The sequence below is a fragment of the Schistocerca gregaria genome, chromosome 1 (genome assembly GCF_023897955.1).
Source record: "Schistocerca gregaria isolate iqSchGreg1 chromosome 1, iqSchGreg1.2, whole genome shotgun sequence".
Lineage (NCBI taxonomy): Eukaryota > Metazoa > Arthropoda > Insecta > Orthoptera > Acrididae > Schistocerca > Schistocerca gregaria.
This window is the reverse complement of record NC_064920.1, coordinates 302,479,224-302,506,564: the sequence shown is the minus strand read 5'-3', so window position 1 is coordinate 302,506,564 and position 27,341 is coordinate 302,479,224. Positions and strand designations below refer to the sequence as shown.

Here is a 27,341-nt window from a genome sequence, read left to right as displayed (position 1 = left end):
TGCCCGATTAAGGGATCTGACATTCCACGTTCCGATCCGTAGAACGGCAGTTTTCTTTCTGCTGATAATGACATCCTCTTGAGTAGTCCCCGCCCGGAGATCCGAATGGGGGACTATTTTACCTCCGGAATATTTTACCCAAGAGGACGCCATCATCATTTAATCATACAGTAAAGCTGCATGCCCTCGGGAAAAATTACGGCCGTAGTTTCCCCCTTGCTTTTAGCCGTTCGCAGTACCAGCACAGCAAGGCCGTTTTGGTTATTGTTACAAGGCCAGATCAGTCAATCATACAGACTGTTGCCCCTGCAACTACTGAAAAGGCTGCTGCCCCTCTTCAGGAACCACACGTTTGTCTGGCCTCTCAACAGATACCCCTCCATTGTGGTTGCACCTACGGTACAGCTATCTGTATCGCTGAGGCATGCAAGTCTCCCCACCAACGGCAAGGTCCATGGTTCATGGGGGAAGGTAACTAATGTAGCTAGTAGAAATACTCTCCTAGCCTTCTTGACTCATGTATTAACTTCCATAGTCATAGTTGCTATAATGTTATTATGATTGCTAATCCCCATTTCTATACTGACATTGTCGATAAGGTCTGGCCTAATTGTAGCTACAAGGTCTAAGATATTTCCATTGCACGTCATATGACAACACTAAGTGCTTACAGGAGCTAATATTCCGCCTTTGCATAAGCACACAATGCAGGTAGGGTTTGACCATATTAAGATATACAGGGTGTTACAAAAAGGCACGGCCAAACTTTCAGGAAACATTCCTCACACACAAAGAAAGAAAATATGTTATGTAGACATGTGTCCAGAAATGCTTACTTTCCATGTCAGAGCTCATTTTATTAGTTTTCTTCAAATCACATTAATCATGGAATGGAAACACACAGCAACAGAACATACCAGTGTGACTTCAAACACTTTGTTACAGGAAATGTTCAAAATGTCCTCCGTTAGCGAGGATACATGCATCCACCCTCCATCGCATGGAATCTCTGATGCGCTGATGCAGCCCTGGAGAATGGCGTATTGTATCACAGCCGTCTACAATACGAGCACGAAGAGTCTCTACATTTGGTACCGGGGTTGCGTAGACAAGAGCTTTCAAATGCCCCCATAAATGAAAGTAAAGAGGGTTGAGGGCAGGAGAGCGTGGAGGCCATGGAATTGGTCCGCTCTACCAATTCATCAGTCACCGAATCTGTTGTTGAGAAGCGTACATACCCTTTGACTGAAACGTGCAGGAGCTCCATCGTGCATCAACCACATGTTGAGTCGTACTTGTGAAGGCACATGTTCTAGCAGCACAGGTAGAGTATCCCACATGAAGTCATGATAACGTGCTCCATTGAGCGTAGGTGGAAGAAAATGGGGCCCGATCAAGACATCACCAACAATGCCTGCCCAAACGTTCACAGAAAATCTGTGTTGATGACGTGATTGGACAATTGCGTGCGAATTCTCATCAGACCACACATGTTGATTGTGAAAATTTACAATTTGATCATGTTGGAATGACGAAACTAAAATGAGCTCTAACAAGGAAATTAAGCGTTTCCGGACACATGTCCACATAACATCTTTTCTTTATTTGTGTGTGAGGAATGTTTCCTGAAAGTTTGACCGTACCTTTTTGTAACACCCTGTATATGAGTGTCACTTTGTCTACCTTTGCCTTACATGTAAGGTGATACCATGTAACTGTGTGTAAGGTGGTGCCATGTATTGTTAGAGAAACTGATACGTACGCACTGTTTGATGTTGCATAGCGCCTGCATGGTTTCATGCTGAAGAGAAGGTGGTCACACATGTTATCATCCACTACCGAACACGAAGGCGAGTAAACGAGGAGTAATTTGATTTTTGGCAGTGGAGAGCGTTGGAGGCCGTGAAATGTATTGACAGATGAAGGCTGTGCACGGTGAGTACAGTCCGAGTTCTTCAAGTGTTGTGGATTGGCGCAAATGATTCCTTGAGGGACGCGAGTCACTGGAAGACGTTATTCATGCTGGACAGGCTCATCACATCATCACACCGGAAATGGTTGTGGAAGTGAAGGCTTTACTCGTCGACAACTGCAGAATCACTGTGGACGAGATCCATCAGTTACTGGGTATTAGCATGGGCACCGTCTACACCATAATGGGTCTAGCCTGGATCCGACAGCAGCCAACTAGCTTCTTCAAGGATGGAATCAACAGGCTAGTGTCGCAATGGAATAAATGTGTCAACAGTTTTGATGACTATTTTTCAGTATGTGTACTGTGTATAACTACATTTTTGAATTAATAAAATTGTTACCGTTACTTTACACTAGTGGCCAGGTTTCATTTGAATGTCCCTTATAATTATTTATTTATTTATTTATTTATTTTTAATGCAGGGTGTCTGTTCCTTCGAAAGAACAGTCACCATGCACATTCAGCAGCTGTGAAACAGTATACACAAACTGAAGGGGGATCACAGTTATCAACTGCGATAACACTGCATCCTGGGTTGTGCAGTGGTTACTGCACCTGCCTAGTAAGCAGGAGATCCTGAGTTCAAATCCCTATCCAGTACCCATTTTCGTTATTTGTTGAGGCCTTTGATGCAGATGGTCATCCAGCTGCTTTGGGAGGGATCCAGGACTTATATAACAGCATGTTTGCTATTTCCCACTTGAACTATAGTTGAGAAATTTTTGATGTACCTGCTTTATTATACAGAATCCACCTGTTCTGCATGACTACATCAAGATCCATATCAACAGGGGCCAATCTCATTTCTTGCTATGAATTCCAATTCAGTAGCATCCCAGATTTTGGTTCAATTGATCTAGTCCTCCCATGTACGTGTTATAATTTTCAATTACTCCCGGCCTCAGCATTGCCACATTTCTCTTTGTTTTCTGAGATAAACTCTTAAACGTACCAACAGGAGATCGTTGTCACTATTGCATTGTCCATCCAACACACATTATTTCTCTCAATTACTGTTCCATAGTACCCACAATCTTTCTGGGAAAAATAGCCAAAGTGGGAAGTTTTTTGGAATTTCAATTTTCTCTTATACTTCCAATGGCTGAATACTTAGAGAATTTTAAAAATGAGAAAAGTGCAGAACCAAAAAACAGATTATCCATGAAAAATGTATAAGATAACTTCTCTGCTGGAATTTCATCAAGTAACATCATACAAGGCTCACTGCTTTGCCAAAAATTTTCACATACTCTGTGTTTGCTTTTGGATTTTCTCCCCTGTAAAGTTCAAAATTGACTAAATAGCCATTCGTAATGGTGGGGGCTCCATATTTTGTACCCAAATCATACTGATTTACACCTAATAAATTGCTTGCAACTGTGACATCCAAAATATTTAACCATCCATTTGTCATACACCATATGCTCTTCACATGCAAAATTATCTCTACACCACTTCTTTAGTGTTTCCTTAACTGAGCAAATTTTCCAAGCCTTATTGTTAGGGTAAATATTGGTGTTAACAGGACAGTGCAAAGTTAGACAGATTTGTACAAATCTATAGCTTCTCAGCAATTTACACACAGCTTGGTTCATCATGTCATCCTTACTATCCTAGTAATCTCTTTTAGATGGCAGAATATTGTACCCAGTAACAAAGCAAATCCCAATGAAGCATTTAATCTCTGTCAGCTGTTATATTTGAATCTGGACAGTTGACAAATAATGCATAATGTCTTGTTTGATCAATTAAATCCTGAAATATCTCATTGTCTATAAACCTTTCAAAAACCTCCAATTGTTTATTCACTGTAGCAGACCTGCTGCTCTTTCACTGCTCCATTTCAGTATCTTTCACAGTGAAGGGTCTGGTTGAAAGTAGAACAGAATGTGATGCTGGATCAGGCAAAGATGAGCTGCCAAAGAAGTGGCTCTATCATAATCAATGCCCATTCTTTCATTATTGGGAGGTCTGACTTCTGCATTAGCCCTTAGTTGCTGAGATGATAAAATTATCAAGCAACCTGTAATGATATATTCAACACTGGTAAGTGATATTTAACACATTAATCTCAAAATTGTGAATTATACGTGAAATAAGATATTTACCCACCCTCGTTTTCCTCTCCTGAATCCTCATCTGTTTCTACAATGACATCTGGAGACTCCATGAAAATATCTCCAGTCATATCTTCATCTAGTAATATGTGTAAGGCTTCAGTAAGTGAAAATCATGGCCTAAAATATAAAAAGAACACGAAAAATAATATAGATACTGCAGATGCCTAGTTTTGCCATACGGCAAGAGCAATGTTCACGTTAAATTTGCTGATTATTATTTACTCAAATTACTAAATATTGTAATATCACATTTAGCACTGTATCTGTAACACCTATATATTCAATAAAACAATTATACTTGTTCAATAATAAACTTAATAGAAGCCCAATTTCATGTTTTTTGCAGCATATGTCAACAGTCTTGTTAGATCGATAACGGCACAACAGATAGACAGAAAACCACAATGACCATACTGCTGAGTTCCACATTTCTCTCTGCATTGATGGGAATGTTCCCCACCACCTTACCTTGAAATTTGAATACATATGAAAATATTTAGTAGAGTCATATGCACCATTGCCATGAGACATTAATGATGGATTTAAGAGTGTCTTGCATAATGTAAAAGTTATGGGAGACATTAGTGGCACCATGGCTTTCTCCTTTGCCATGAAAAGGCATGAGAAATGCAAGTGTTAAGACCAGCACTTGTTCCGGTGCAATGTCAACACTAGAACTGTAGCTAGAGGGACTCGTGCTTTAAAAAATAGGATCTTCAAAGAAGAGGTTTACTGCATAGTCCAGGAATAGGACATCAATGGTAAAATGAAAGTTCTGAAGGTTTATGCAGAAAATTCGAACTCAAAACTTTAAATGCATATTTCCCGAGGCAATGTTTTGTAAACTGCTTTACACGATTTAAAAAAAAATTACTTGGTACAAATGGATGCTGTTTTTCATTTACATTTAAAGGTAAAAAAAATTAGTTGATTTTTCAGTATCTACATTTTCAAATGGCCACTGTTTTGAAATGCTCTTTAGGAGATTTATTTTACAAGTTAACACTATAGAGAATTTAATTCTGATAATGTATGATAGGCATTCAATAAGTAATGCAACACAATTTTTTTTCTGAAAGCAGGTCAGTTTTATTCAGTGTTACAATACACCGTATTATTCCCCACTCTTATGGCTATAAAACACTATTTTTCAGTATAGTCTCAGTTCAATAGGATGGTCTTATGAAATATTACTACATATGCCCGCATGGTACCACTGTACCTGTCAATGTGGGAACCAACATCTTGTTGCATCAATAACCTTCCCATCATCCACATACCACTTCCCGTGGAGTGCATCCTTCATTGGGCCAAAAAGATGGAAATCAAAAGGTGCAATATCTAGCTGTAGGGTGGATGAAGAAGAACAGTCCAATTAAGTTTTGTGAGCTCCTATCTGGCGACCAAACTTGTGGGAGTCTTTGCACTGTCATGGAGAAGGTGATGTTCATTTGCATTTTTGTGTCGATGAACGAGCTAAAGTTGTTTCTTCAATGTCCTGAGGGCAGCATAACACACTTCAGAGCTGATCATTGCACCATGAGGGAGGACGCCAAACAGAATAACCCTTTCAGGGACCCAGAAGATCTTCGCTATGACTTTACCAGTTGAGGTGCGGCTTTGAACTTTTCTTTGGAAAAGAGCTGGTGTGGCACCATGGATTGCAGTTTTGTTTCTGATTCGAAGTGATGAATATATGTTTCATTGGCTGTGATAATTTTCGCCAAAAACCATCATGAACAGCCTCATAAAGTGAAAGCAATTGTTTGCTCTTTGTGGTCTTCTGTTAGATGGTGAAGAATTAAGTGGGCACACAGCTTTGCATACCCCAACCGGTCAAAAAGTGTGTCTGCACTACCAAGAGAGACAGCTGTTGCACATCCCAACAATGCAGGAGTGACAGCTGTTGTGGCCGGCTGGCATGTAGGAAATTGGACACGTGTGTGCGACCTTGTTATGCTGATGACTCACTGTGCTTTTGTTCAATGTCAGGTATCCATAGATATTCTTCAAGTGCCTAAGAATATTTGCAATTCTCTTGTTTTCCACCAAACTGAACTCAATAAAAGCTCTCTGCCTGGAATGCACATTTATTAAGGATGCCATTTTGAAGGCAATGTGTAACACCACCAGGACTTTGTGAAACTGTAGCTGCTGAAGCAGAAACACTCCACAATGTTCAACAACAAATCCCGCGTTTTTCCAACTGAAATTGACTGAGGAACAAGTGTTGCATCACTTATTAAATGGCCCTCATATGTACATTTAATTTTGATTGCAGATCTTTACTTTATCCTAAACCATGTGAACCATTTAGTTGCACAATCTGTGCAGAGGTATTTTGGCTGCCATTTTGTGCTGCACAGGCTCATCAACTTACCGGAAAATATTATTTACACTGCATTTAAGAGATGAACTTTTATTTGTTAATAAAGAATTGTATGAAAAATAATTTTGTTTGCCGGAAAAAATGTTGAAAATGAGGAGAAAATGAGACTACAAGAATAACCTTCTTGAAGTAAATACTTATGATCTGAACAATGTTGAAACAGAGTGTAAGACTGCTAAACAAGCAAGTTTTTTTGCCAAAATGCCTTCTTATGAATTACACACACACACACACACACACACACACACACACACACACACACACACACACACACACATTGAGCTGGGGGAATACTAAACCATGGCATCTGGTGTAGTATTTCGTTCTTCATATCAGAGACAGCAAAATTTGTGTTGCTTCCATCCATATGTGATATCTTCTGGCAGGGAGGACTGTTGCGTATGCCAATGATAGTGATAGAGATGTAGATTACAAGGTTAGTAAGATTGTTCAACATTACTTCACTACACTCAGGGTGCATCTCCCAAGATAACTTTTGCATATTGCACAGACTCTCTATAGATTATCTGTGTAGGCCAGGTTCTTGGTTGCTGTTTACCAATGACTAAGCCTGGATTTGGTTCTGTGTATTGGAGTTGTACTTGTGTAACCTGCACCTGTGTTCAATAAATGTGACATGGCACCATGTCACATTATGACTGATCTCTCAAGGACTTTGTTATCTCTAACAATGATTCCATGCAAAAAATGCAACTAGAGAAGTTACAATGGTGTTGGTACATGTTACAGTTCCTATTCTTCGCCCAGAACTTTAATTCTTTCTCCAAATTTCTCCTTTGCTTCTTGTATTGCTTGTTCCGTATAAAGATTAAATAGCATTGGGAATAAGCTACAACACTGTCACACTCCCTTTTCAATTATGTGCTCTTTGACTCATATAACTGCAGATAACTTTTGTTACCAGGAATTAGTTATACGCAGTGTATTCCAGCCAACATCTCAAATGTATGTATGATCACAACTGTACACTGCTGTTGACTTAAGATTGTTTCAAGGAATAAAATTTATTTTATACCACTTGAGCATATATGCACTTGGTGCATTCATAAAAAGTACAAATACTGTTTCAATGAATAAAATTTAATTTATACTTCTTCAGCTTGTGCACATACATCGCTTTTGATCATTCATTGAAATGTGTGTTTATAATGATAAATACAAATTCCACATATATGAAATTTTATAATTTTTACAATATCCCTTTTTAAGGTACAAATAAATCTTCAAAGCATTTAAAGAAGCACATAAATAAATATCATGTAACAAAAACATCTAGTACAGTCCACTATTCACTTACTTAGCATAGTGGTTGATTATATCAGGACATGGATAATGTATAACATTTTACATACAACTAAACTATATAAAAGTTTGAACTTACATAAAAAAAACCACGTAAATTTCTGATGCTCGAAGTTGGTAAAAATAATTTTTACATACTATTACACTGTTGTTATATTTATCAATGAAGAGGCTCGCATGGTGAAAGAGAATGTACCTGCAATAGGGGAGAAATATAAATTCAGCATTTAAACTTGCTTGTTCACATGTGGTGCTCATATCGTTCTCGATATTGAAAGACAGCATCCAATATCTTATTACTGTCATAATGAAATGTAAGATATCAGACAAAAAGTAAATCACAATTCGATGTTTGTTGAATACCAAGTATCACAATTTTGCAAGCAGTAATACATGGAGTGGCAAAATGATCTGATGGTTTTTGCTGTCATGTGGCTGAGTGAGTAGGAGGTGGTGGTGGTGGGTGGGTGGGGGCATAGGCGCATTTCAGAGCCTACACGTGGACATTTTTAGTAGCCATGTAGCAGTGGTTGGTTGAGCATTGTGTGTTTGTTGTCGAAGCATTTTTTTAAAGTGGCTATTCCGATGCTGCTCTGTAGTGGCAATTCCGTAGGCATTTTAATTTAGATGCACGTGGAAAAGTTCCGAAACGCAACACAATTATTCTGTGGGTGAGTAACTTCAGAGCTACCAATTCAGCATTGAAACGCAAGTTGACAGGCCATCCCAGAACCAGAGAATATTGATAGAGTAAGAGAAGCTGTGGAAGCCAGTCCTCGGAGGCCAACCCGTAAACAAACTGCTGCTTTGCATATATATGCCTGATTGTTCGGTAAGACAAATTTTGTAGTTTGGCCAGCATTTCCGCCCATACAAAATTGCTATTATTCATCAGTTAATGCCGAATGACTGTGTAAAGCAGAAAGCATTTTCAGAGCAAATGGCTGATTTGGTGAGACACGAAAAAATTTTCATAATGAGCGATGAGGCACATTTTGGTGGTGGTGTACTCATGTGACCTGCCATTGTATTACAGATATTCACTCACAGAACTGGAAACTTTTTCTATTATCCCAAAGCCCTCCAAAACTGCTATCTCCATGAAAGTGAGGCTAGTCTGTTAGGTGCCCTGACTCATCACTCTGAGCCCCATACCACAGAAGCTGCCTGTTTTCTGTGAACTCCTGACTTGCAGCTCCAAGTGAAACATATAAATCAAAAGTAAGTGAACAACACTCTGGCTATCAGCACATTGCCTAGAACTGAACACATTCTTATGTCTTTCAAAATTCTTGTCAAAAAAGCATCCTGATACAGAGTGTCCTACTGTTTTAGTGACATACCCAAAATGTGCTCTTTTTAGCCCTCTAACACAGCTCTGTGACTGAACTTCAGAACCTCAGAAATTTAAGATCTATGATAAAGCCCAAGACTAGTTATTTTGTAGCTGAGATTGTTGCAAAAGATATGTTACCTCTTGTAGCTGCAGACAAGGACATCACACCAGCTTATGGTGCTATGGTGCCTCAGTGGAACAATTCTCAAATTTTCTAATGTATATGTCTGGCAGGACTGAGATTTGCAACACAAAGAATTTCCTTAACTATCAAAAGTAAAGACATTTTTGAAGTAATAAATGGAAACAGTGCAACAACGAATTCCTCATGGAAGAATTGTGTCAGCCTATGCACAGTTCCTTCAATGGCAGGTTCCATGAAAGAATTAATCAGATTGGCAAACCAATGAAATTAAAAATTTATTATTATGCTCCTACCTACAGAGAGAAGCTCTTATAGCAAAACAATAACAACAACATCAGAAAGGATTTGAAATCAGTTTTGGGCAAAACTACTGAAATGAATAATTACATTAACAGCAGGCCTCTTCAGTGAAATGGAGATGTGATAAATTCTTTGAGTGATGACTTTTCTCTGAATGATCTATTCAGCATTTGTGCAGTATGGTTCCTCTCAAGTTAAGACACTTTGATCAAATATATGATCGGCTAGGAACATAGCATTGTGATCTTCTCATCCATACAGAAGTCCGGTGGCTATACACAGGGAGACTACTCAGTAGTGTGTATGAACGTAAGGATGCAATGCTACAGTTATTTGAACAAGAAAACAAAACACAGTTTGTGGATGAATTACAAGATGATCTCTGGAGTACGACACTAGATCTGTTTTATAATTTATTTGAAATACTGAACAAGAGAAATGTTTGTCTATAAGATAAGGGTACAAATTTCCTGATTGCCACTGAAAAAATTGCAACCTTAAGACCTTAATGGATAAAATCAAGGTACAGCACCGGGAAAAGAAAAAAAGAAGCAAATCTGAAATGTTTCCATTGATATCAGAAAGTGCAGTTAGTAGCAAAATACAGCTGTTGATTCATAACCACTTAGTGCAATTGAAGGGGGGTTGGATGCGTAATTCACAACACTACATATAAACCAGTATGACTGGATAACAAATCCTTTTCAAGCAGGGCTCCTTTCCAGGCTATTTAAAATATGCTAAATTACTACCTCTCTTCAAAAAAAGGTGATGCAGGAAAAATGGAATATTATAGGCCAATTTCTCTACTCTCATGCTTTGCAAACATATTAGAAACTATTATGAAAGATAGGCTTTTGAATTATTTAAATACATACAACTTACTGTCTATTGACCAGTTTGGATTTAGATCCGGGAAAAGCACAGAATCAGCAACAGCACACCTCACAAAACACATTCTAGAAGCATTAGATAAAGGGAACTACACAACAGGTATATTTGATACAGTAGACCACAACATATTGTTAAATAAGTTAGATGAACTGGGAATAAGGGGACTTGTGAAAAAGTGGTTCCAGTCATATCTAAAAAATAGGAAGACAGACACCTGAAATCTCACATATTTCAAGTCACTCAAAATACATTGTAAATAAAATAGAAAGAAACTTCCACATGGGAAATATATATAATACATTGTAAAGTATACTTCAGACCCAAATTATGAAAATATAGGTGTCCCACAGGGTAGTGTCCTTGGCCCAATACTATTATTTATATACATAAATGACTTCCCACAGAGCATCAAGCATGGACAAACAATATTGTTTGCAGATTACTCAAATGTTCTAAACAGTGGCAAATCACCAGATGCACTGAAAGAAAAAGCTGAACAAACACTAAATGGTGTACGTGAGTGGGCATCCAATAATAAACTAACGCTAAATTTAAAACAAACAAATGCTGTTAACTTCTATGTCTGCAAAAAACCACACTATAACAACTTTAAGTTGAACGATGAAACTATAGAATGTGTAGACTACACAAAATTTCTTGGTATGCATGTTGACAGTCAGTTAAAGTGGGAAGAACATATTAAAATACTTAGTAATGGAATCGCTACTGCATGCTATGCTCTTAGTCTGACTGCAGTGTGTGATACTACATGTGCCATATCTGTATATTTTTCTTATATTCACTCTGTTATTACCTATGGAATAATATTTTGGGGAGTCAACTGTAAAAATATTCTAATAGTTTTCAAATTACAAAAAGGGCAATTCGTATAATAACCAAGAGTGGCAGTAGGGCTCACTGCCTTGAACATTTCCAAAAGCTGGAAATCCTAACTGTCCTCTGTGAATACATTTTTTGAAGTATTATGTATGTAAAAAAATATTCATTGCTATATTAAAAATTCTTTAGTACACAGCTTTGAAACTAGAAACCAATACAATCTGCACCTAGACAGGAAAAATAAAGTTAAAACTCAGCAGAGCTTGTTGTACGATGCTGTTAAATTATATAATAAATTACCCCAGAATATAAGAGATATTGACACAATTGGAAAGTCCAAAACAAAACTAAAAAAATTTTATTAAATAAAAGTTATTACACAGTAATGGACTATCTGAATTAAAACACGTAGTGTAATTAAAGTAGCCTGCATTGTAATAAACAAGGAAAAAATTATAATATGAAATCCAGACTTGTTCAGTACTATGTTAAAATTACATGAGGATATAAAACTAATGTAAGATACCTTAAAAAAGTGTGTAAATATTAATTTTATGTGTATAAATTGTAGGCATATTGTATTGTATATGATTTTGCTGACGAAATCCAAGCAATGTAAATTGTTACATGAATTAATAAAGAAACCAATCAATCAATCAATCCCAGTACTTGTGAACTTCAACTTGTGGAAGACAAGGAACTGGCAGACCTGAAGAACAAGCACACTAAAAAGTTTAAGTAACAATAATCAGATTTATGCAACATTAGGATTTCTATTTGGCAAGTTACACCACCTAAGCACACATTGTTCTGCTGCAATTTTCTACTATGCATCTGTGTGAAAGTCCATATTCTATTATGACTAATATAAAAAAGTTAAACATGGAAGTATGAGGGTGTCAGATGAGGAAATGCATATGAATTTTTCCTACATCCAAGCTAATATAAGATAGATTTGTAATTCTTGTCAAGCCCACCAAAGTCACTGAATTCATAAAAGTGTTCTTAGGAATGAAATATAGGAATTAATATTTCTTTAAAATATAATTTGTTGCAATAGAATCTCTTTTATTAATATTAGTGAAAGGGAAATTGTACACTTTAGAAGAGTGTAGCCATGAGGAGATCTATGGAATCTCATCGTCAATGAGTGGCTTCAGCTGGCAGTGACATACTGGAAGAAACTTGTGGACTGTTTTCAGGTAATTATCAAGGCTACGAGCAATGCTATGTGGTATCAGTATGTCATCTCCTGGACAATGATTAATTTTTTTGTCAGATATGCTTAGCAGTTAATGTAGAGAAATGTAAAGTTGTGGGCCATAAGAATGTGGTGGTCTTGAACTACAGGATTAATGAGTCACAGCTGGAATCAACCATGTCACACAAATACCAGGAGGTAACAATTTGTGGGGATATGAGGTGATTCATCACATAGGTTCAAATGCAAGCAAATCAGAGGATTTATTGGTAGGGTGCTGGGACACTGCAAAAATTCTGAATGAACAGAATGAATTCATACCAAACGCCTACTTTCCATTGTGGTGGGCTGTTGTTGTTCTTGTACATAAAGATTTTCTAATCCTATCAACTAATTTCATAATGTACTATGTATGTTGTAGGTACCTACTTGAGAGCTGGAATTTGTAATGTTAACTAATACCTTACTGTGGATACAACTTCCGCTCCAGCTGTATTTTAATTACATTTTTAAGTCATCCTATTTTGGCTTACGTAGAGTCTTACACTTCCTATCTCTAGCTTCATAACATGCCATTGTAAACTGCACTTACTGTCAATGGCACCTAGTACCAAAGACCCTTCAGCTGTTTGTATTGCAGGTGATTGGTAGTGTGCGAACAGCAACCCTGAGCGTTCATCATTGTATTATTGTGTTTTTTATCTCTTGTGTCGGTACCAATTATGGCTAAAATTTATTTGCTTATTTTACTAACTTTAAGAAGACACATATTTTACTACTCAGATGATTATCAGGTAATGTGAATCAACGCTACTGCTTATATTGCTGTAAATTATCACAAAGCCTTTCTTTTTTTAGATCACTATTAATCATAAATATGCAAACCCCTTCTTTTTTTTAGATCAGTCTAATGATAACCATAATAATCCAAACTGGTACCTGAATTAAATCAAGAAAGTTGCAATTAAAATACTTTTTAATATCTACAAATTCTTAAACATCGGATCACTGCATTCTTCAAAGTGATCATGTTGCCCATTATCAAACTGTGCATTTGTCTACTAAAAGAGACTGCTGACAAAACATTAGTATGGCCAACTGTAGTATCAACCAACAGCACTACAGTGTGGGAGATATGTATCAGGTACGACTAACAGAGAACATTACAAGAGTATACAAGGGCCAGTGCTTCTGTCGCACAGTTGAGTTCAGCCTCCTCTACAGCCGAAGTTGCCAAGGCTGGCTTGTGCAGTGAATCTTGACTCAATATAGCTAGCTCAAAACATGAGTATTTGGCCAGCAAGGGAATGATGCCTGCTAGCATCAAGTTCTTGATCACCAGAATTTGTGCCAATGTCTGAAAATAAAGAACTCCAAACCTCTCAATAGTGTATACTGGAGTGAGGGCACGAGACACTGTTGATGGTGATTTGTACATCAGGTTGGCATATCAAGCCCAGTTTCACTCTCTTACTTTACTATAATCATCAAAGCTGCAAATGCACGACTACATTAAACATGCACTCCTTTCAGTCATCTACTCTAAACAATGGAATCAAAGAAACAACAGCCACACTTTAAAAAGGAAAAGCAACTATGGGGTGTAAATAGAGAACGCCTTTCCACTTTAGCCAGTTGAAAACCTAGGGGATACACAAGCCAGTAGAGCCACACAACACTTTTTTTGTGAGAGACTATAACATAAGCACTGGTAAACCTCAACTGACATATAATAGAAAACCTTGTGTCTCATTAAAACCTACACCAAAAAACATAAAATCTGTTTTCAGAATGCAATATACAAAAATAGTTATACACCTCCCTCCCCAAACATCGGCTCTCATAAACAATGAAAAGATGAAATTTGGCTAGTAGCAGTAGGTACCTAAGCAATCATTGTTTCCCTGCTCTATCTATGAATGAAAAAACTTTAACATATTTTAAAACAAAATAGTATTCCCTAACATACATCTCATGGCAACTTGCACAGAATGACTTAACTATATCTTTAAATGTACATAATAATGTAGTATACTATAACATAAAATAATAACGCATGTAATGACATTCTGTACCTGAATAGTTATTTTATGGTGATATGAAATAATTTACACCAACAGTACACTTTCTCCTTGGGCGTCCAATCCTGTTATACAGTGTATCAAGACTTTCTGGATGTGACACCTGTAAGAAAGTAAGTAGCTGAAAAGCACACAATATGTTGTAAAACAGTGAGGTTGACAAAATTTGTAGGTAGAGATTTTAAAAATGGTATTTTTATCAAAAATACTCATTACTACCACACCAATGAACGGATGCAAGCATGCATGATATCAGGCCGAATTTTATATGAAATACTAAGACCAATGGTTCCTTGGCAGTGTCAAAAAATTTAACCTTCTAAATCAATGTAATCAAAGCTTAGTAATTTATGTCTCATATTTTGAGAGTCACAAACTCACTCATCAAGATCTATAGTGTATTTTCTGTTGGTCAAGAATCATGAAATTTGACAAGAAGCAAAAATTCACAGTACAAATAAAGGAAAAAATCCAAAAAATTTTAATTTGTAATTATATCACAAAAAAATACTTTTTTGCTGCTCATTGTTTGTCTGTCTGTCCATGTGTTAAGACCTCTTTTTTTTCTCAGGAATGGGTACAGGTATCAAGTTGAAATTTGTGTCAAATACTATGTCCTATGGTACTCTGATGGTGAAAAAAATTTGAATTTTGTAGTCAATCAAATCAAATGACATAGCCATTTATGCTACACATTTTGCTACATGCAAAATTACTCACCAAAACCTGTAAATGAATTACCTATATAGATAATTAAGTTTGCATGTAACCCTCAATGGACGAGTCCTAAGTGAACTTGCCCACGTTCTCATCATAATATATAATAATAATGGAAATGACTGACTATAGTAATGCAGGGTGTACATAAAGTCTGGGAACACTTTTAATTATTTACTGCACAAGAACCAAACAATGTACAGATATCATACATAAGTCATTCTGAAGAGAAACCCTGAAAGTTTCCCCCACCCACCACAGCGTAGTTTGGTAATTTGCCAATAGTCAGCGCTAGTTGCAAAAATGTCGAGTTCAGGTGCAAAGTGGGCTTTTTGAGTGTTGGAGTTCCCCGATCACCAGATCTCACTCCAAGTGACTTTATTCTGTGGGGACACATTAAAGATCTGGTGTATGTACCGCCTCTACCACGTGATGTAGCAGAGCTCCGGGAGAGAATACGGGAAGCGAATGCCACAGTTGACGATGCCACGCTGGGATGGGTATGGTAAGAATTCAATTACCGCATTGACGTCTGCCGGGTCACTCAAGGTTTGCATATCGAATGTTTGTAAAAAAAAACTTTCAGAGTTTCTCTTCAAAATGCAATATGTATGACACCTGTACAATATTTCGTTCTCGTGCAATAAATAATTGAAAGTGTTCCCGGACTTTAATACAGGAAAGGCAATCTCTCACCTGAAGTGGATCAATGTGTGGAGCACGGTTAGTCATAACAAGAAGCAGCATTCACACTTGCTTTCAAGCATTAGCTCTTTTTCCAGCATTTGTATACACTATATACATTCGTACAATCACTTGCTTCACACTTGCAATTTCACTTAGTCATGCTTCATATTAGATATACATGTGTTTTAATTTCCACACGACTGGTGTATTATAAAGAAGAAAAAAGCAGAATAGCAATTTCCACAACAAAAATTATCTCCAAAATAAAAGTAATTTCAAATATAGATGGGAAAATTTTATAAGTAGAGATTGTTTCCTATTTTGTTGCGGATAATGCCTAGCGTACCCTCATTTCCTAATCGCAGAATGAAGCAATACACTAATACTGGCTGGTCAAAATGGAATTGGTCTATAAATTATCAACCAACTGTAGATCTTCACATAATGTGAAGATTGTTCAACATTGAGAATGATTTACATATTCAGTAAACTATATAAAGATTCTGTAGTGTCATACCCATGGACAAAGTTGAAACAACCAACTTTGGGCAGGAGAAATGTGGCTCAAGTTTAGAATAATAACTGAGTAGTGCTGGATACACATGCATCTAAACATTTTGTAATGCAAGGGATGTCTGTAGTATGCAGTCTCTGTAAAGAGACTTCTAAAGAACAATGATTAACACATTATAGGTACAAAACAAAGCATACAGTTATGGATAGAGAGATTCTAATGAAAAAAATGTTCTGGCTGTCAACAGGGCAATGTATGAAGCATTCAATGAATACATAGAATATTATCAAAAGACCTCTCACAAGACTCAAATACATTCTGAACCTGTTAACATGTATGCCGCTGACGGCCGTTAAGTAAAAGCAGTAATGCTGAATTCCGCTTTCAAATTTTTGTTTATGAAGGAAAATCCAAGGGTACTGTCCACTTTAATCTTTGCACCACGACAAAGACATTTGATATATACATATTAGTGTTGGCAGCATTGAGGAACAGCTACAATTACTAAATTTTAATAAATTGTACAATTTTTTTTTTTTTTTTTTTTTTTTTCTGATTTAGTCGGTCTTGTAACCATAATATACCATTGTTCACTTGAACAAAATATCTTATCTAATAGCCCACAAAACTACCATCAAATATCATTGACACTCATCTGCTGCAGAATCATAGAACATAGTCTGAGCTGAAACGGACGTTGAACATAAATACCTCCACCATGCCAGTCAGAATGGATTACGGAAACAATGCTTATGTGAAACGCAATCCATGTCTCTTTCATATGACCTTCTGAAAGCCATGGATCAAAGCAGTCTGGTTGATGCAGTATGTTCTGATTCCTGGAAGGTATTTGACTCAGTACCACACCAACACTTAATTATGAAAGTCCAAACAATGAATGAAATTTGTGACTGGTTTCAGAATTTCTTGGTAAGGAGGGCACAGCATGTTATCTTGAATGGGGAGACAACAGATGTAGATGTAACTTCAATTGCGCCCCCAGGGAATCATGTTGCTAATCTCACTGTTCATGCACCACATTAATGACCTGGTAGACAATATTAATAGTGACCTTACATGCTGCATGTTGTTTCATTTGCAAAATCTGGGTTGTTTCTTGTGAGTAAGAAAATTAAAAACAATAAGTATTGAAGAACCCTCAAGCCAGAAAGCCTTTTTTTTAAAAACAAGAAAAAGATATTCTGTAAAAATCAACTAGCTCACAATCAGATGAGGAAATAGCAGATCTCAGATCCCTAATAAGAAGTGCGAAAATTGATGAATGACAAGATAGTAATGGGAAATATTAATGCAAAAGCAGGCAAGAATTGGTACTGATTCTACAGTTCTAGCTCTTAGGTAATAAAACCGAAATGAGAAAGACCATACGTACAGTATTCTGAGAAGAACAAGATGGTCGGATGTAGCACATTTATTTATAACACAAACCAAATACTTACTTTACATATAAGGGGTAGTCCAATTAAAATGAGACAGATAGAAAAAAGCAAGTAAACTCTTTATTATTTCATAAGTAATCACCATAACTGTTTGCACACTTATCCCACTGAGACAAGACAGCCAATGTCTTCGCGGAAAAAATGTTTGTGATTGCTTAAGGAACCATGGTGGTATGAAAGTGTGCACCTCTTCATCCGAAGCAAATCGATGGCCACCAAATGTCTTTCTTCATGGTTCAAAATATAAGGAAACTGCATAGGGAGAGATGGGACTGTGTGGAAGATATGTAAGGGCTTCCCGGAGAAACTTCTGCAGCATAGCTGAAACAAATTTGGCAACATGTGGATCTGCCCACATGTTGCGAAGGTTGCCAAGATAGTCTTGTCATGGAAGTGGGCATTTAGGTGTTTATGTTTGTAAATGGATGTAGTTATACTACTGCTGGAAAAACAGCAGTTGCTCGAAAACAATTTTGAGTGCTGTTTCTTGCAGTTTAAAGATGATTTAGGCAACGGGGTGAGAAGTAGAATTGGATCACAAGAAGAAGGGAAATGTAAATGTGAAAAGAATAGTCCAGCTGAAGAATAGAAATTAAAAATAGTGTAGAGGGGAAAGGGAAAAAGAGTGGGAGGGGAAAAGGGGGTATAAGGAAAGAAAGAGAGCAAGAGAAGGAAAGAGTTGGGGGAAAGGAACCTGTTTGAGGGTTGGGATGTGGTTGAATAAATAATGAATTAATAAAATAAAAAATAAAGCCAGTCTCTGGTGAATAACATGTAGTAAAAAGGGAGGTAGGAGGATTTTCAGTTACAGAGATTAAGTCCAGGAAGGTAGAGTGATGGCATGATATGCTGGAAAGCCAGTTCCCGTCCTTGAGTTCAAGGAGTTTAGTGTTAGGTGGGACGACAGAATTTTCTGTGTGGTATAGCAGGCACTCAGGTCTCTTGAATCATTTTGTAAAACTTGCTCAGTAACTAGATACTTGCTATTCCCAAGGTGGCAGTTCCTTCTCTGAACATTCATGCATTTTGACAGTGTGGTGGTGATCACCTTATATGGACACAGATGCAGTTAACAAATTTCAGTTGGTACACTATATGAGTACTTACATATTTGTCCATGCCTTTAATATTATACAATTTGTGAGCAGTTGAGCTGGAGGATGTGGCAGTCAATGGGAGGATGGAGCAAGTTTTACACAGAGAATGACTTGGTAGCAACAGCAACCTGGGGATGTCTTAGGGTTTGACAGTGATGTTGTGAGGATTAGGAAGGTGATGGAAGCTGACTCTCCGTTGTGTAGACAGGACCTCAAAGAGAGTTCACTTAGAATGGAATAAAATAGAATCTTTATTGTCGCATGACGTGTCATATACAATCATTTGATTGAAACCTTGGTGACGTGTCAATGAATTTCAAAGTTTGACTTGACTTAAGTGAGTGATGAGCAGATACCCCATAATTTCTTGGAAGTGGGTTAATCGGAAGGATGGACGGAAACACCACCTTGGAGATTTACTAGAGGACATGGTTTCTTGAGTAGTTGCAAATGAGAAAAACCTCGGAAAAGTTGATGGTTTTGATGTTAGAACAGATATATTCTCCTGGGATACTTAAGCTGTACGATACAGAATTACATAAGGTGTGTGCGTGTGCGGGGGTGGGGGGGGGGGGGGGGGGGGAGGGTAGCGGGGCACTTGTACATACGTACTTACATATGTATGTGTACACGTAAGCATGTGTGCATATTTGTACAATGGGGATGGAGGGAGCTATCAAAATGGAGATTTTACAAAAAGAACTCATGTAGCACAAAGGGTAGGTGCAAGTCTTTTAATTGGATACCACTTTGGCAACTTGCATGTCCTTAAATTAAAACCAGCGGCACCCAGTTTCCACTGAGCTGCCACACATCCTAGTACTAGGTGGGTACAATGTCACTTAGCTTCGGTGACTGAGCGGGAACGAGACGAGATGTTTTGGATGATTTGTGGACTGGAAATTAGATGCAAGCCTTAATGAACAAAGTTGAAAGATAACATGTACATAGAATATATGTGGTGCCTGTCCCGTCAGGCATGTCAGAAAGATCAGACATCACTCTGATCCCTCAGCCACTAAGAATTAAAACACAAAGGAATTACAGACAGTTGCTGTGAAACAACAGTGGTTGTGAACAGATAATGATTCAAATCCATGAGCAAGTTGAAAATTTGTGCCACACTGGGATTCAAATCCAGGTCCCCTGCTTACTACGCAAATACGCTGACCATTGCACCGTTTGGCCATAGTGGTCATCGAAACTGCACACACTACCACAGTATGCCTCCTGACAGACTCAAATTCTCAACTTACCCACACACTACTAATGTAGTGCCCTTTGCCCATTATCCTCATCCTGGTCCAGCACAAAGATTCAACTTTCCCCACTGATTTGAATCGGTGCCCTCTCGCAGCCAGTGCCTGCAATTCCTTTATGCTTTAATTCATAGTGGCTTCTGGATCAACATGGCGTTTTTGCTCTTTTGGACATGTCCAAAAGGACAGACACTACATATATGTAATTCAGGCAAGGATGGCCAATGATCTCTTCAGTTCAGATGCACACCTAGCTCAATCTCTTGCAGGGATCAGCAAAATGCCATGGAGTAATGAAGATAATGGGCAAGGGAGCACAACATTAGTACTGCATGGGTAAGTTGAAAATTTAGGTCTCATGCAAGGCATGCTAGGGTAGTCCGTCCAGATATGATAATCACTATGTCTGGATGGTGCAGTGGTCAGTGTATCTGCGTAGAAAGCAAGAGACCTAGATTCGAATCCTGATCCAGCACAAGTTTTCAAATTTCCCAATTTATGTGGATCAATGCCTGCTCACAGTCAATGTCTGTAATTCCTGTGAGTCTTAATGTATGTACGCAGACAAGGAAAAAAAATTCCCAGAAATCCCATTTAAAAAATATACTTTTTCCCGGGCGAAAATACACGTTTTCCGCACTAAGTGATATTAGTTTCTCCGCATATTGTTCCTCGGAACTGTAAAACTTATAAATCATTTGAATGGTTAACGTTTTATACACTGGCATAGAACATCCCGGAAAAAAAAGGGGTGGGGGGGGGGGGGTGGGGGGTGGGGAGAGAAGTTCTGGAAAGACTTTTGATAAAGAAAAGGGAGAGAAGTTTTGGAAAGACCTTTGATGTGCAGCAACATATACGCTGCATATTTTCGTATTACGGAAGTATAAATTCGAACTGCACCAAACACATGATGTTAGTTTCCAGAGCGTTGAAAGATTGCAATGTCCTTTTGTAAGCCAGGTGTATCTAATGCCACATGATCTCAACAGCCGATACTCATAGCATAGGACATGCATTACAGTCAGTCAATAAGAAGATCACTGTTACATAGCGCGAACACTCAAAGAGGAAAAGTTAATCGTTTACATTAATATACACAGTGTAGCTACAAGAACAGCTAAGCTTTCACATGTAATATTGATCTTTTTTTGCGAGTGTTATACTTTAAGATACATCGCACAAATGTGCCAGTAAGTATAAAATAATGACATAAATGTCTGATCTTCTAGGCTCAAAATTCTTATAAGTGGCTGGTCCTCAAAGCGTTCAGTTTTATACGCTCTGTGATTTAAAAAATTCATCCCACTTTCTGACATGTAATACAATTCATCTTGCGTAAAAAGAAATTTACTTTGAAAGTAACGCTTTTCGAACCACCGCTCGTAATACTATCCCGAGACTGTTAGAAATGGTTCGATTTAGCAGTTGACAAAGAGTTCCAGAAAACAGGTGTTATTGCGCTTGCGCAGCTGCAGTGGTGTAGGAAGCCTGCACGTTTGTATGTATAAAGCACTAAGAAAGCTTACATTATGCCATAAAAGAAACAGGACATCAGAGGATACTCCAAGAGTATTGAAATTTTGTAACTGTACTAAAATGCATAATTCGGCTTGAAGTGCACATTGGTTTTTTCCAGATTCACAATGAAGTAGGTCCCATTTGATATTAAGCTCTTCAGTGTGGTTTTTGGGATGTAAATTTTCTGAGAGTACCAGTACTGTACTATCTCATATTTGGTTCTTTATTATGGCATAATGCAACACATGGCAGAAGATGAAAACATGCACTTGAAATTCAGTGCACAGTTGGAGCTAGCCAATACTGTGGAATGAAACAGTTCGTTTCAAATAAGTTGATTGCCTCAGCCGAAACATTAATAAAGCCAAATTTCTTTAGCAAACTGACAAAAATAACTTCACTGTTCTGCAAGGCGATTAATGATTGCCTGCTAATAACTTGGAAATAGAATAAAATCAGAAAACTGAAACCAATAATATATTTTTGCCCTCCGTAATTACGTGACTGTACTCTAATTCACTTGAGAGCTGCTGGCCACAGAAATCTGTTTTGTTTTCATTTGACATGGGAGCTGTAAATGAAGAGGAAAGAGCAAAATCACTTAACGAAAACAACGGTCACATGGAGATTAACCCCCTCCCCACTACAACTATGACAACCCTGCGCATTCGCGAATCTGGCAGCTAGAGCGCGGGAGAAACGTTTTTCTCGTTAGCATCTGGCTGCTGGCTACTTGGCTGCTACTGCTGATATCCCAACAAATTTTGAAGTGAAAAGTGTCTTGCCAAGGATGGTTTACATCTGAATAGGTTCGGCTTAAAAATAGTCAGTAAGATGTTCATAGGTACTTGCCAGGTCATAAAAAATAAGGGAAACTGATAAGTAGTGATGGGAGTGAAAAAACTTGCGCAGCATTAAGAAAAACAAAACCAAACTATTACCTCGCAAGAAATGTGCTAAAGCCCATAACTAATAGCCAAAGTAGGCACGTTATCCACTGGAATATAAACTGTTTAAACACTGATGTTTCGAACAATAAAAGCTCCAAAATAGATGAATTGGAAATCATTCTGTAAGAATGCACAAATATTACAGTTGTTTGTTCAAATGAGCACTGGTTTACTGAGGACACATTTAAAATTCTAAACAAAATAGGGAACTTCAGATTAGCAAGTACCTTTTGCAGAAGAAACAAGTCACGTGGAGGCTCATGTATACTTCTACAAAGTGATATAAATTATGAGACCAGAAACTGCTTTAATTATTTAAATGAAGAATGAGTGTGTGAGAGATGTTGTGTAGAAATAGTGGACCCACTAGCAAATATGTAGATCTAGGTATTTCAGATCATTGTGCATTGTTCATTGAGCTGCCACAGACAGACAGGAACATTTCACATATGAGAACCCATCAGAATTATTTTTAGCAAAGAAAACTTGCTAACATTTAGTGAGAAGCTAAAAGAGAAAACATGGCCTTTTGAACATTGAAACTCATGTGACGAAAATTTTGAGAAATTCCTAAATAGTTTCCTTGGTGTTTTAATGAAACATTTCCACCTAGATTCTGCAGCAATTAAAAAACAAATAAAGTAAAATGGATTACCCAGGGCTTAAAAATTTCCAGTGTAAGAAAAAAGCAACCGCACAGAGAACTTAAATATAATAAAGATACTTATTTCATTAAATATGTTAGATTCCATAAAACAATATTTAAAACTGTTTTCAGGGCAGAAAAACAACTGGCAATTAAGAGGCTAATTTTAAATCAAAAAAATAAGACAAAGGCTATGTGGTCAGTCATTTAATCTGAGTTAGGTGTTAAAGCCTGTACCAAGAAATTTCAAAAATTGACATTGAAGGAAGTACTAATGTAAATCCAATTCAAATACAAGAGTACTTTAATGAATTCTTTATAAATGTAGCAAAGTCTGTTGTAGATGTAACAGATTATCACAACAAAGTAAATCTCTTTGGTGTAGGTGAAAACTTTACAAAATACTTAAAAGCTTCTGTGGAGGATGTAGAGAATGCTATTCTAACATCAATAAACAAAAAATCTGCATGCTGGGATGGAATACCTGCCAAAAATTATTCAAGTGGTACAATTGCGAACCCACTAGCTCAAATAATAAATCAATGTTTTGAAGAGGGCTGTTTAACAGAGGTACTGAAATACGCTGAAGTCAAACCACTCTTCAAGAAGAGATCAAGAGAGATCATGGGAAATTATTGTCCTATCTAAAATATTTGAAAAATATTTTAGAAATTCAATGCAAAATATTCTGTTATAAGGATGTGGGTTTTAGGGAGAAAAATAACACACAAACACACACACAAAATTTCAAGCTTTCGCAACCGGCAGTTGCTTCGTCAGGAAAGAGGGAAGGAGAAGGAAAGAATGTGGAATTTTCTTTCTATTTTTAAACATTCCACGTGGGAAAAATATATCTAAAAACAAAGTTGATGTGACTTACCAAACAAAAGCGCTGGCAGGTCGATAGATACACAAACAAACACAAACATACACACAAAATACAAGCTTTCGCAACCAACGGTTGCTTCTTCAGGAAAGAGGGAAGGAGAGGGAAAGACGAAAGAATGTGGGTTTTAAGGGAGAGGGTAAGGAGTCATTCCAATCCCGGGAATGGAAAGACTTACCTTAGGGGAAAAAAGGACAGGTACACACACACACACACACACACACACACACACACACACACACACACACACACACATCCACATCCATCCGCACATACACAGACACAAGCAGACATTTGTAAAGTCTTTCCGCTCCCGGGATTGGAATGACTTCTTACCCTCTCCCTTAAAACCCACATCCTTTCGTCTTTCCCTCTCCTTCCCTCTTTCCTGAAGAAGCAACCGTTGGTTGCGAAAGCTTGTATTTTGTGTGTATGTTTGTGTTTGTTTGTGTATCTATCGACCTGCCAGCGCTTTTGTTTGGTAAGTCACATCAACAAGAAGTTGGAAATCCATACCTCATCACAGAACATAGGCATGCCTGCCCTCTAAAGCAGCATCGATGGCAATCTGTGGCAGATCAGATGACAGAATACAGTGCTGGTGCAGGCACAAGTGTCTTAGAGCCCACTGTTCGGTGCACAGTGTTGAATGTGGTGTTCTGCAGCAGAGGGCCCGCAAGTGTTCGCATATTGACCCAAGAATAACATCAGTTATGATTATAGTGGGCGCGGGATCATTGAGGTTGAACTGTCAATCAATGGAATTGTGTCGCCTGGTCAACTGAATTTTGTTTATTGCTAAACCAGGTCATGTCCAGATAGGCCATTGTCCAGGCAGGCGGCTGCTCAAAACATGCAGAGCACCACGGATGCAGGCCGGTGGAAGTAGTGTTATGTTATGGGAGGCATTCACCCGAGTTTCCATGGTAATAAACAAAGGCACTCTGACAAATGTAGACTACAAGAACATTATTAGGGACTATCTATCACTCCTTATACTTGATGTTCTCCCCAACAATGATGGTATCTTCCAGCAGGATAGCTGTCCATGTCACAAGGCCAGAATTGTGCAGTAATGCTTTGAAGAGTGTGATAGTGAACTCACATGATACCTTGGCCAGAAAATTCAGCTTACCTGAATCCGATTAATCCCATTTTGGTCGGTAACAGGTGCCAGCTCTGCGTCCACAAACCAACTGCCTGTAAGTTACAGGAAGTATGTGACCTGTGCATAGGTGTCTGGTGCCACATACCTCTGGAAACCTATAAAGAACTTATCGAATTCATGACACTCAGAATCACTGCTGAATTGTGTTTGAGACGTGTACCAACATGCTTTTAAGTAAAGTGGTAATAATGTTTCCTTTCCTTTATATAGCCCTTCTACATTCTCCTTCTGCCTTATAGCCGTCCCTGCTTGGATTACAGACTAGGCATCTAAGCTCATGGTGTTCATACAGCTGCTTCTCTTTTCTCCAACAGAGTCTTTAATATTTTTACATGCAGCATCTATGTTCCCTATAATCATTCATGCTTTTACAGATTTGTATTTCTTTTCTAGAAGTTCTTGCTTTGACATTTTATACCTTTTGTCAGCCTCATTTTCTATGTGTCTGCATGCCTTTCACCTTATTCAGTTGATCTATTTCTGTATTTTCTGCTTTCATCACTTTTAAATTTAGTATTTCATATGTTATCCATGGATTTCTACCCCGAGTCTTTACTTTTATTCAAAGAGTCCCTCTGCTGCCTTTACTATTTTATCTATCAAGCCTACCCATTCATCATCTAATGTATTCATTTCTTCCACTTCAGAGAGCTGTTGCTTAATGCTCTCTCGAAAACTTTCAATGATTTCTGTTTGTTTCCACTTATCCAGGTTGCATCTCCTAACTGCTCTACTTTCTGCAATTTCCTCATCTTCTGTCTACACTTTACAACTGAAAATGTTTTGCAGTTTCCAATCTGTCTTCTGAATCTAAGTCTTACCACTATACAGGGCGAACCAGAATCCACTGACAAACTTTCAGAAGTTGTTCGGGGATACTACCAGAGTATTTTGATATTATGTTTCCAGTGGCTTGTTACAGAGTTATTGCTTCTTGTTTGGTTTCTTGCACCCATTACCTTGGTATCTGAATTGCATCAAAAGCAGTGCACAACAATGAAAATGTCAATGATATGTGCTATGTGCATTGTTTTCACTCACTCATGGTACTGGCTGTTGACAACCGTAGTACCCATTTTACTCTTCACCTTCATGCTTATATTCAGTACTGCTCGACTCTGTCTTGGGTTTGTTTTTCCAACAGTGTTAGCTGTACATTAACAGTGGTACAAAGTTTTATGGATAGCTGATGAAGCATTGGATAATATGGAGGATTTTGAGGAGAGAGTACTTGAATCAGCAGCCTGCAAACAAACTGTTTTTTGGAGGTAAGTGGATGATACTTTCGTAGTGTGGCCTCATGGAGAAGACAAATTAATGGAGTTTTTAGATCACCTCAACTCCATTCATGAGAACATTCGGTTTACCATGGAATTCGAGAAAAATGGTTGCCTCCATTTCTTGTATGTGCTAGTTAGATGGAAGAGTGACGACTCTCTGGGTGATTCAGTTTATCGGAAGCCCACACATACTGATTTGTATTTAAATTCGTCCAGCTGTGATCACCCACAGCAAACAATGAGTGTACTTAAAACACTTGTACACAGAGCTTATGTAGTGTCAGAAGCAGATAGTTTGCCTGAAGAGCTTGCCCACCTGAAGAGGGTTTTCAAAGAGAATGGATATTCTACATGGCAAATTAGCAAGACACTTGCAATTAAGCAAAGAATCAGGGAGCAGAGAAAGAAGAGAGCACGTGTACTAAATCTTTAGGTTTTCTTCCCTTTGTTGGCAACATTTCCTTCAAAATTGCAAGAATCCTCCATGGTTTTGAAGTGAAAGTGATTTTCTGTCCACCATCGAAGACTTCCGATCTGCTGGGATCAGTGGAAGAT

General features: G+C 37.9%; 1 protein-coding gene across 5 annotated transcripts in view; it reads right to left on the bottom strand.

The window, feature by feature from the left end:
* Positions 1-7,489: 7,489 nt before the first annotated feature.
* LOC126342225 (involucrin-like) overlaps positions 7,490-27,341 on the bottom strand; it is a 257,264-nt gene continuing 237,412 nt past the window's right edge. For 3 of the 5 annotated variants that reach the window (XM_050001838.1, XM_050001836.1, XM_050001839.1), the window contains 2 exons: positions 14,599-14,707; positions 7,490-8,003 (listed from right to left, as the gene is read on the bottom strand). In XM_050001838.1, coding sequence (XP_049857795.1) covers positions 14,612-14,707 — 96 coding nt within the window. In that variant the 3' untranslated portion in view covers positions 7,490-8,003; positions 14,599-14,611. The remainder of the gene's footprint in view (positions 8,004-14,598; positions 14,708-27,341) is intronic. The other 2 variants (XM_050001840.1, XM_050001841.1) reach the window with 2 other exon arrangements.